Source organism: Sinocyclocheilus grahami, unplaced genomic scaffold, assembly GCF_001515645.1.
Source record: "Sinocyclocheilus grahami isolate Dianchi unplaced genomic scaffold, SAMN03320097.WGS_v1.1 scaffold218.1, whole genome shotgun sequence".
Classification (NCBI taxonomy): Eukaryota; Metazoa; Chordata; class Actinopteri; order Cypriniformes; family Cyprinidae; genus Sinocyclocheilus; species Sinocyclocheilus grahami.
In genome coordinates, this window is record NW_015505397.1 from 29,387 (window position 1) to 40,823 (window position 11,437).

At 38.8% G+C, this 11,437-nt stretch overlaps 1 protein-coding gene across 4 annotated transcripts; it reads left to right on the forward strand.

Moving 5' to 3' along the window:
• The first annotated feature begins 261 nt into the window (after positions 1-261).
• LOC107596336 (muscle M-line assembly protein unc-89-like) lies at positions 262-10,060 on the forward strand. Of its 4 annotated transcripts, none has more exons than XM_016287046.1 (10): positions 262-574; positions 1,375-1,430; positions 1,529-1,557; positions 1,698-1,787; positions 3,036-3,094; positions 3,193-3,304; positions 3,741-4,380; positions 6,481-7,334; positions 7,434-7,534; positions 9,774-10,060. In XM_016287046.1, exons 1-10 carry the CDS (start codon positions 458-460, stop codon positions 9,837-9,839), a joined length of 2,124 nt encoding a protein of 707 aa, XP_016142532.1. In that variant the 5' UTR covers positions 262-457; the 3' UTR covers positions 9,840-10,060. The 4 variants fall into 4 exon arrangements, with proteins under 4 accessions (XP_016142532.1, XP_016142531.1, XP_016142534.1 ...); XM_016287045.1 differs by lacking the exon at positions 262-574 and adding an exon at positions 612-825; XM_016287048.1 differs by lacking the exon at positions 262-574 and adding an exon at positions 612-825 and having other exon boundaries at positions 3,039-3,094.
• The last annotated feature ends 1,377 nt before the right edge of the window (positions 10,061-11,437 follow it).

Below are 11,437 nucleotides of genomic sequence, written 5' to 3' on the forward strand. Positions count from 1 at the left end.
TCATGTTATAGGAAAACACCCGACAGGACTATGTGATGAATGTCAGGAGGAGGAATCAATTAAGCACATCTTTATATCATGTAAGAAATATATACAAGAAAGGCAAGAGTTCAAGAATCAGCTACGGGAAATAGGTATAGTAGAGTATAATGTTAAAAATATAGTAACATATGGAAATAATGACCAAGGACGGAGATATTTGTTTAATTTTCTAAGGAGGACTGGACTGGAAGGACGAATTTAAAGTAAGACAGCAGATGGCAGTAATGCAATACTATGGATGCCAACTGCCGTAAAACTCCAACGAAGAAGAAGAAGAAGAAGAAGAAGAAGAAGGAGCAGGAGCAGAAGAAGTGTGCGTGTAGCTGCTGCGCGAACGAAGCGGAAATAGAAACATGCAGCAAAGTTTTACATAAGTTTCGCGCACACTCGTTTTTAATTCATCCCCGTCACAAACATGACCTCAAATATTACAGACGCCTCGCAGGACGAGCTGATCAATTTAATATATCACCATTTAAAGGACAACGGCTATAAGAAAGCAGCCAACGTGCTGAGAAAGCACGCGCCCCAGGTGCAGTTATATTTATTCTTTTTTGTTGAGATGCGCGTGTAGCTGCTGCGCGAACGAAGCGGAAATAGAAACATGCAGCAAAGTTTTACATAAGTTTCGCGCACACTCGTTTTTAATTCATCCCCGTCACAAACATGACCTCAAATATTACAGACGCCTCGCAGGACGAGCTGATCAATTTAATATATCACCATTTAAAGGACAACGGCTATAAGAAAGCAGCCAACGTGCTGAGAAAGCACGCGCCCCAGGTGCAGTTATATTTATTCTTTTTTGTTGAGAGAGCGAGTGCATGATTGTAGGTCAAGAGTATGTGTTGTTGCATGCATTTTGAAACATGAGAATTCAAAATAAAGCATTTCAAACTCTTGCTTTAGTTTAGAGCAATCGAACCTAATCCGATGCATTTACCAACACCAACTTATTTCGTGTTTCTCTGTTCACTGCCTATCGGTGACAGTAGTACACGATGGCCATGAAGCAATACTTGTAGGACTTGTGGACAGGTGTGTATGCGTTAAACTTGAGTGGTAGAAATGAGCGTTTTAAATTCGTGCATGTAGTGCCAAATAACTTTGTCCTGTGGTTACTGATAGTAGTGCACAGTCTGTAATCACCAAATAAGATTTACAGACACTGAGGTCAGTCAGTGCAACAGTTCAGTGCTTTTTTTTTCTTTCTTTGTTTTTCTATTAGAGTCGATGTCAGACCAGCTCAGTACTGTGATATGCATCACAACACAATATATGAATTGTCTGAATGCACGTAATGTTTGTATGAAATGTGGCTGTTAATTGCAGGTTGAAACTGAAGAAGTGAAAGCATCCTTGAGTGAGATCTTTAAGAAGTGGGCAAGGTAACTTGGTGCATGTGTGTCTCCTGTTCTGAGCTACATTGAAATGGTTTCAAACTAATTTATCATGTTTCTTCCTTTTTACCATGTGATGCATTCAGCTTGGATGATGGAGATCCTGTGCCTTCTGGTATGTACATCAGCTGAGGTTTTACTAAGTATTATTTATCAGAAGATTCACAGGACAAATCTGAGTACTGTACATTACTAATTTTGATGGAGTGATCACTAATATTAGTAGAAACCAACTGAAACTCTTTAAATCCACAGGTGTTCAGACTCCTGAGCTTCAGAGTCCTGCAAAGAACAAGAGAGGCTCTTCAACTGGAACCAAGTCTAAGGTCACAGCCCCCTCTGCTGGTAAATGAGTTGTCCATTTTAATATTATGTTTATATTGTGTAATGTGTGTTTGAGCAGTGTTTTTGTCTGACATTCATCTGGAGATGCCAAGGATCTGACAATCTTACTTAAAGTTTGCTGAAAACGTATTCACCCTCAGGCCATCAAAGATGCAGATGAGTTTGTTGTTTCATGGGAACCGACTTGGAGAAATGTAGAATTACATCAGTTGCTCACCAGTGGATCCTCTGCAGTGAATTGGTGCCGTCAGAATGAGAGTCTAAACCAGGGGTCACCAAACTTGTTCCTGGAGGGCCGGTGTCCTGCAGAGTTTAGCTCCAACCCTAATCAAACACACCTGAACCAGCTAATCGAGGTCTTGCTTACGTGAAACTTCAAGGCAGGTGTGTTGAGGCAAGTTGGAGCTAAACTCTGCAGGACACCGGCCCTCCAGGACCGAGTGTGGTGACCACTGGTCTAAACGGCTGATAAAAACATCACAATAACCCACAAGTACTCCAGTCCATCAATTAACATCTTGTGAAGCTTTGTGTTTGTACGAAACAAATATGTCATTGGCACGTTTTTAACTTCAAACCAGTGCTTCTGTCTAAAATGCCAGTCCTCTATCCATACTATTGCTTTCTCCAGTGAAAAAGTAATCTTGTCTTAATCAGAAGAGAAATATGCACAGATCAAGCACTATTTACAGTGAAAGCAGTCCAATTCAGTTCTAAAGAAATATGTGGGTGGATTTTGATTTGAGAGGACAACAGGGGCTGGACTTTTTCACTGGAGGAAGTGTTATGGACTGATATTTTGACCAGAAGTGACGGTTTGAAGTTAAAAATGTGTTGAGGGATTTGTGAAGTGAAAAGCTGCATGTTTGTAAGAAACAAGCTGTTAATTGATGGAGTGGTGTGGTGTGGATTATTTGTGAATTACTGTGATGTTTTTATTAGCTGTTTGGACTCTCATTCTGACGGCACCCATTCACTGCAGAGGTTCCACTAGGGAGCAAGTGATGTAATGCTACATTTCCGCAAATCTGATGAAGAAACAAACTTATCTACATCTTGGATGGCCTGAGGGTGAGTACATTTGCAGCAGATTTGAATTTTGGGGTGAAATTTTCTTTTAAAGATAAAGAATTACATATGTAGTACACACATCCCTAGTTGTGATAGAGCTGAGCTGTCATCTAAACCCTCAGTTAAAGTTTCTATATGTTATTTATATATTTGGTTGTTTGTTTTGTTTATGGAAAGTAGATGGTCCAAAAAATTCTGTGAGCAACAAGACTTCAGGATTGGCAAACAAATCAACGGTATTTGATTTAAAACTGACCAAGATATTTTATCCAGATTTAACTGAGCCACCATACAGAAGTCATCTGACATATTCATCACTAATTCCACTCCACAGAAAAAGAAGGATTCAGTGCCTCCTTTAGTCCTTGCCAGTCCAGGAAATAATTCCGATTCAGACTCTAGTTTAGATGTGGAGAAGTGGAGGAAAATGCTTTCTGAGTTATCTGGTAAGACGAACTGTAAAAATGCATAACAGCACACATTGAAGGTTGTAGTGTATTGCATATAGTCCTGCAGATGGGTAAATCTCACAAACCCCATGTTTAACTTCAAAAATCAAAAGAAAGATTTTGCTTCATTTTTTTGTGGAAACCGTGATACATTTTTCAGTTTTCTTTGATGAATAGAAAGTAAAAAAAAAAAACAGTTTATTTGAAATGGAAATAATTTCCAACATTATAAATGCCTATATACACATTATAAATGCCAATGCGCCCTTGCTGAATAAAAGTATTAATTTCTTAAAAGAAAAAAAAAAGGTCTTAACTGACCGGCAGTTAATGTATTTATATGTATTTACCATTCATTTTGATGTGACGCATTTACATAAGATTCATACATAAACATGAAATATGATTATTGAAGTTTGTCTGTTGTTACCAGATGCCGATCGAGCAAAGATGGACGTTCTCTCAATCTTGGATGAAACTCCTGTCTCCTCACCTGCGAAGTCTTCAGCAAAGGGAAAGATGACAAAGAAGCCGGCAAGAGCTAAAAACGAGGGAAACCCAGCCAAGAAGGCAAAGTCCAATACACCAGGAAAGGTGGCGAGTGCCAAACCTGATGACATTCCTGTAACAACCGATGCATCTGAGACTCCTTCAAAAAAGTCGAAACACAAAGATGCTACAGCTATTTCTGATCATGAAGTTAAGACACCATCCAAAAAGGCTGGGAATAAGACAAATAGTAGTATTTCAGGTCTTGATGTGGTTAAGACCCCTAAAAGAACTAAAGGTAAAACTACTAACTCATCTGTTCAGGATGAGACTGATAAACCAGAAGCACATCATGAAACTAATGGACTCTTGGAAACGGACAAAATGGCCACTCCACTGACAAAGACTAAAGAGGTCGGTGTGTCAGATTCACAAGCCAATACGACTCCTAAAAGAGTTAAGTTTAGAGCAGAACATAGTTTTTCAGAGCAAGTGGAGACCCCTAAAATAGCAAAAGTTTGGAAAGATAATGGTACCTCAGAAACCAGCAGCACTGAAACTCCATCTAAAAAGGCTAAAAGAAGGAAAGGCCAATCTGAAGCTAATAATGTTGAAACTGACAATAGTCCCTTAAATAATAAAGAGGTTAAGAAAGCTGCTTGCAAGCTGCTAGAAACTAACCTTACAATGGACGCTACCTCTGACCAATCAGAGACGCAATCAAAGAAAGTGAAAAACAAGAAGTCTAAAAGTGCTGTAGAGCCTGTTCCCGATGAGACGCCTTCTAAGAAGGTTAAAGTTAAGAAAACAGAAGGTGCTTCTGAGATTGACCAAGAAACGACATCTGAGAAAGCTGATGTCTCTCTAGAATCCGTTAAACCTGACTCTTCATCTAAAAAAGCCAAACTTAAGGACAATAAAAGCCATTCAGAAACACTTGAGCCTGAAATGCCATCTAAAAAAGCTAAAGCCAAGAAAGTTAAAAGCAACGAAGAACCTGCTGGAGAAGTAGAAACGACCAGTAAGAAGCTCAAAACGGTCATGTCAGATGATGATCTCCTGCAGTCCGACTCCACAAACAGCTGTTCGATAAAAAGAAAAAACAAGGCTGCTGATGTTGTGGAGATCCAGAATGACGTTCCTTCAGAAACGCCCTTAAAAAGTAGTAAATCTAAAGCAAAAACTCTAGATGGTGATGGTTTGGCAAATGAGGAAACCTCTAGTCAAGATCTAAAAACTCCTTCCAAAAAGGAAAAACGCAAAAGGAAAGAAGCTTGTGACGTCCCAGCACCGGAGGAGGCCACACCAGAGCCCAAGAAGGCAAAGAAAGACAAAGAGAAGAAGAAGAGCAAGGAGGGAGAAAATGAAGATGCTCTTCAACCACCACCAGCAGAAGAAGAAGCATTTGTTCCTGTAGAAACAAATCAGAAGAAAAAGAGTGAGTGATTATATGCATATCTTGGCTTGTGGCTTAATTTTACTGCATCTTTCAGTTTTTGATTGCTTGTGTTCCCTTTCACTCTGAAATGATGCACAGAGAAGAAGAGAGAGAAGGAGAGAGAAGACGAAACAGAGGAGATAATCCCTGATGATCCTCCTGTATCTGCTCCAGTTGAGGAGGTGGTAGTGCACAAAAAGGTACAAAATTGGTGGAAGGAGCATGCTGTTTTACATTGTGTTCCTTAAAGGGTTAGTTCACCCAAGAATGAAAATTCTGTCATTAATTACTCTACCCTCATGTCGTTCTAAACCCGTAAGACCTCCGTTCATCTTCGGAACACAAATGAAGATATTTTTGATGAATTCTGAGAGCTCTCTGACCCTCCCATAGACAGCAATGTAATTACCACGATCAAGGTTCAGAAACATAGCAAGGAGATTGGTAAAATAATCCATGTGACATCAGGGGTTCAACCGGAATTTTACGAAGCTACGAGAATACTTTTTGTACGCAAAGAAAACAAAAATAACGACTTTATTCAACAATTTGTCTCCTCCGCATTCATTTTGATGTGACGTGTTTACATAAGATTCATACATAAACACCCTGGTGCCATTTTGGAGAGTTATCCACTGAACGTAAACCGCGTATGCTATTCTGTGTCAGCTGCGTCACGCAGATACGTTTTCTACGTTGTTTACGCTTTTGATTTGAACGAAAACAACATATCCGCTAGTCGACTAGACGGTACAGCTCCTACTAGTCGACACTGAAAACAATAGTCGATTACACGACAGAAAAACCCCCCCCCAAAAACAACATGATTTTTATAATTCAAATTACCATCATTTTAACATTGCATTTAAAACATTTTAAATAACAAGTTAAAATAAAACATTTGAAAAATAATACATTATTTTAAAAAGTTTATCTGGGCGGAAACTACATTTTTACCTCAGACTTCACATGCGTTTTCTTCGTGTCAGTTGCGGCGAGTTCAAAAATGACCATGCGAAAGACTAGGTGTGGGATTATTTTGAATTAGAAGGAAACGGAAAAGTTTTGTGTAAACTGTGTAATGTCAAATTGTCTTACATTAACTCTACTGGAGCGATGCATAATCATATTCAATACAGGCACGTAGGCGTTAGCGTAGAGGCTGGCCAAAGCCAGCAAATGTCAATCACGTCATTCACTACAACCCCAGCAGCACTGAAACTCCATCTAAAAAGGCTAAAAGAAGGAAAGGCCAATCTGAAGCTAATAATGTTGAAACTGACAATAGTCCCTTAAATAATAAAGAGGTTAAGAAAGCTGCTTGCAAGCTGCTAGAAACTAACCTTACAATGGACGCTACCTCTGACCAATCAGAGACGCAATCAAAGAAAGTGAAAAACAAGAAGTCTAAAAGTGCTGTAGAGCCTGTTCCCGATGAGACGCCTTCTAAGAAGGTTAAAGTTAAGAAAACAGAAGGTGCTTCTGAGATTGACCAAGAAACGACATCTGAGAAAGCTGATGTCTCTCTAGAATCCGTTAAACCTGACTCTTCATCTAAAAAAGCCAAACTTAAGGACAATAAAAGCCATTCAGAAACACTTGAGCCTGAAATGCCATCTAAAAAAGCTAAAGCCAAGAAAGTTAAAAGCAACGAAGAACCTGCTGGAGAAGTAGAAACGACCAGTAAGAAGCTCAAAACGGTCATGTCAGATGATGATCTCCTGCAGTCCGACTCCACAAACAGCTGTTCGATAAAAAGAAAAAACAAGGCTGCTGATGTTGTGGAGATCCAGAATGACGTTCCTTCAGAAACGCCCTTAAAAAGTAGTAAATCTAAAGCAAAAACTCTAGATGGTGATGGTTTGGCAAATGAGGAAACCTCTAGTCAAGATCTAAAAACTCCTTCCAAAAAGGAAAAACGCAAAAGGAAAGAAGCTTGTGACGTCCCAGCACCGGAGGAGGCCACACCAGAGCCCAAGAAGGCAAAGAAAGACAAAGAGAAGAAGAAGAGCAAGGAGGGAGAAAATGAAGATGCTCTTCAACCACCACCAGCAGAAGAAGAAGCATTTGTTCCTGTAGAAACAAATCAGAAGAAAAAGAGTGAGTGATTATATGCATATCTTGGCTTGTGGCTTAATTTTACTGCATCTTTCAGTTTTTGATTGCTTGTGTTCCCTTTCACTCTGAAATGATGCACAGAGAAGAAGAGAGAGAAGGAGAGAGAAGACGAAACAGAGGAGATAATCCCTGATGATCCTCCTGTATCTGCTCCAGTTGAGGAGGTGGTAGTGCACAAAAAGGTACAAAATTGGTGGAAGGAGCATGCTGTTTTACATTGTGTTCCTTAAAGGGTTAGTTCACCCAAGAATGAAAATTCTGTCATTAATTACTCTACCCTCATGTCGTTCTAAACCCGTAAGACCTCCGTTCATCTTCGGAACACAAATGAAGATATTTTTGATGAATTCTGAGAGCTCTCTGACCCTCCCATAGACAGCAATGTAATTACCACGATCAAGGTGCAGAAACATAGCAAGGAGATTGGTAAAATAATCCATGTGACATCAGGGGTTCAACCGGAATTTTACGAAGCTACGAGAATACTTTTTGTACGCAAAGAAAACAAAAATAACGACTTTATTCAACAATTTGTCTCCTCCGCATTCATTTTGATGTGACGTGTTTACATAAGATTCATACATAAACACCCTGGTGCCATTTTGGAGAGTTATCCACTGAACGTAAACCGCGTATGCTATTCTGTGTCAGCTGCGTCACGCAGATACGTTTTCTACGTTGTTTACGCTTTTGATTTGAACGAAAACAACATATCCGCTAGTCGACTAGACGGTACAGCTCCTACTAGTCGACACTGAAAACAATAGTCGATTACACGACAGAAAACCCCCCCCCCCAGGATTTTATCATTCACATTACCATAATTTTAACATTGCATTTAAAAAAAGTTAAAATAAAACGTTTGAAAAATACATTTTTAAAAGTTTATCTGGGCGGAAACTACATTTTTACCTCAGACTTCACATGCGTTTTCTTCGTGTCAGTTGCGGCGAGTTCAAAAATGACCATGCGAAAGACTAGGTGTGGGATTATTTTGAATTAGAAGGAAACTGAAAAGTTTTGAGTAAACTGTGTAATGTCAAATTGTCTTACATTAACTCTACTGGAGCGATGCATAATCATATTCAATACAGGCACGTAGGCGTTAGCGTAGAGGCTGGCCAAAGCCAGCAAATGTCAATCACGTCATTCACTACAACCCGTCGGTGCTGCGATCCCGTCCGCGTCATCTATTCCTCTAACGAACACCCACTTCGGTGGTGGTGCGGGTGAGTGTCTTTCTGAAACTCTTATCGGCTTGCTTTTCGTTATCTCTGCGTGCTGCGACTTCAGTTCCTGCCGAGCGCGTTTTTTCAAGTGCAGGAATTTTATTGTTAATCGCCCCAGGTCTCGTCTTTCACCAGACCACGTTGATAATTTCACTGAACAAATAACGCATGGTCTGAGTAAGTAAAATGGGCATTGTTGCATTGTTTTGTTTTTAGACAATATAGCCTACACAAAGTATGTTTTTAAAAGCCGTTTTAATGCTATTTCTTGATAAACCTTCCTATTGTTTTTGACTTGTTTTAATATGTTGGCTAACGTTATGAAGATTAAGAATTCTGTCAGGCTATTGATTGATTTTCCATTGTTCTGCATTTCCCCAGCTGATTTGAATAAGCTATGCTTTGACCGACGTTGAGTGTATGCTCTTCTTTTATTTCTTTTTAACGACCACCTAAAATGAAATGATGATAACGTGCAGCAACGGAATTCATTGAGGGATTTGACAGTGTGATTCATAGATTAAGTATTTCAAATATAGGCTATGCTACATGCACGCACAGAGGGTTTTTTTTCTTACCATCTTTTGGGGATTTCTTGCTTTTAGACTAGTCGGATACAAAACTTTCGTTTAAACGACAGTCAAATTAGTCGTCGCGTACATCCTTAGTATCCGCGTGACGCAGCTGACACAGAATGTGTCGTTGTTTACGTTCAGTGGATATTCTCCAAAATGGCACCAGGGTGATGTGGAGGAGACGAATTGTTGAATAAAGTCGTTATTTTTGTTTTCTTTGTGTACAAAAAGTATTCTCGTAGCTTTGTAAAATTACGGTTGAACCCCTGATGTCACATGGATTATTTTACCGATCTCCTTACTATGTTTCTGGACCTTCATCGTGATAATTACATTGCTGTCTATGGGAGGGTCAGAGAGCTCTCAGATTTCATCAAAAATATCTTCATTTGTGTTCCGAAGATGAACGGAGGTCTTACGGGTTTAGAACGGCATGAGGGTGAGTAATTAATGACAGAATTTTCATTTTTGGGTGAACTATCCCTTTAAATGGTCTTTACTTGGTCTTAAAAAGTCTTTATCTTAATAAAACCTGCAGAAACCCTGTATAATAATAAAACTGATTAAGATTAGTGGTTCTGTAAGTAAATTACTTGTACTGCTCTTTTATTGCTCAGAAAAAGAAGTCTTCCAAAGAGAAGCAGTTCAGTAGTGATGAAGCCCATGGACTCAACAGCACATAACAGATGTAACGGCCCTCGACACAGGCTCGGCTGAAATAATGATTTTACCTGAATGCATGCTCCGTCCCTACTGTTCATATGTGTGCAAGTCAGTGTTTGTATGTATTGTATTTTTATTGGGAGCTACATTTTGAGAAATATTTAGTATTCTTGTTTTTCTATTTTTGATAACTGGACTTCCTGTGATTTAAAAAGGATTTTATTCCTTTTGTATTGTTTTAAAACCCTTTTTTTTTTTTTTTTTTAAAGAGATTCATGAGATTCAAGAAAAAAAAAATCATATTGTTTTATTTTCATTTTGGTCACATGATGTTTTATTTTTTTTTAAATGTAATTAAAAAAAGTACAATTGCTTAAGATCAAGCACTAAATTCTATAAATGTCATTTTGTGCTAAAATTTGTGCCCATTAAGATAAGAATTGTCACATTGTATTCGTCATTTTTTGTGATTCAAAATACACATCAGATGGTTTTATTTACATTTGTCTCACCTCATTCTTCACACATAAATGCACTGCAGATGTAAGTACATATGTTGGCATGTTTCCTATTAAAAAAAGATATTGAATTTATTTTTTAAATGGCCAATTGATCAAAAAAAAAAAGTCCGCCATGAACCATAAGTTGCCGCTTGATTTGCTACAGTGTATTAGAGACGTACATCTAAATTTGATCTTTTTTTTTCTCCATTTTCCCAGAAGATACTGTAAATTATTAAATACTTAATGTGTATTTTAGATTAGTGGAAAGAAAACATCCAAAATACACATTTTGGTGCTTCATTTATTACACTTGTCCTATTTGTATCTAGATTTCAATTACAAAACATCTTTAAATGCCATTTTCTCTATTTGTTTCTCATTTACTGTGTCATAAATCTCCGCTTCAGTACCATTTACAGTACGTTCACCAAGCTTTGTAGTTTTATTCCTATCTGTAATCAAGATTCTTACAGAGGGGGTTGTTCATAAATCACTGACTATATAACATTTTATTTCTAAAACATGTAAAACTCCATAAAAACTAAAACCTCGGGCAGAAATCATGTTCATGGATAACCTAATGTATTAAAGATTTATTAAAGGGGTCATATGACGTTGCTAAAAAACATTATTTTGTGTATTTGGTGTAATGAAATGTGTTTATGCGGTTTAAAGTTCATAAAACACATTATTTTCCCACATACTGTACATTATTGTTTCTCCTCTATGCCCCGCCTTTCTGAAACGTGTGGCGGGCTAGAGTGAGCGGAGGGCGGCGGGCTTGAGAACGGCGCTGCCGGCGGATTGTGATGACCCTGGGCTGGACTCCGCTTCGTCCACGGTGAAAGCCGATACACAGCGCAACGTTAATGTATTCCCTCAGCGACCAGCACAGATCAGCTCTAGGCATGACAAAGCGGATATCGTCCTCTTTTGGAAGACCAAACAAAGTAGTTTCGCTTTCACAACGAAGCACACAGCGTCTTCACGACATGGCGGCAGCAACAACAACATTACTACAGCGAGAATAAAAGTTACGCCTTCTTTCTTTGCGTGAACATTTGGGCGGCGTTATGCAAATCTTCCCACATAGTGACGTAGACATGTGGGGCGTG

Excerpts from the sequence above, each read along its gene's own strand:
- LOC107596336 (XM_016287046.1), top strand. The coding sequence starts at position 458 with ATGACCTCAAATATTACAGACGCCTCGCAGGACGAGCTGATCAATTTA. Across the intron at positions 1,558-1,697 it reads TGGAGATCCTGTGCCTTCTG|GTGTTCAGACTCCTGAGCTT; the intron begins GTATGTACATCA and ends TTAAATCCACAG. Across the intron at positions 3,305-3,740 it reads AATGCTTTCTGAGTTATCTG|ATGCCGATCGAGCAAAGATG; the intron begins GTAAGACGAACT and ends TGTTGTTACCAG.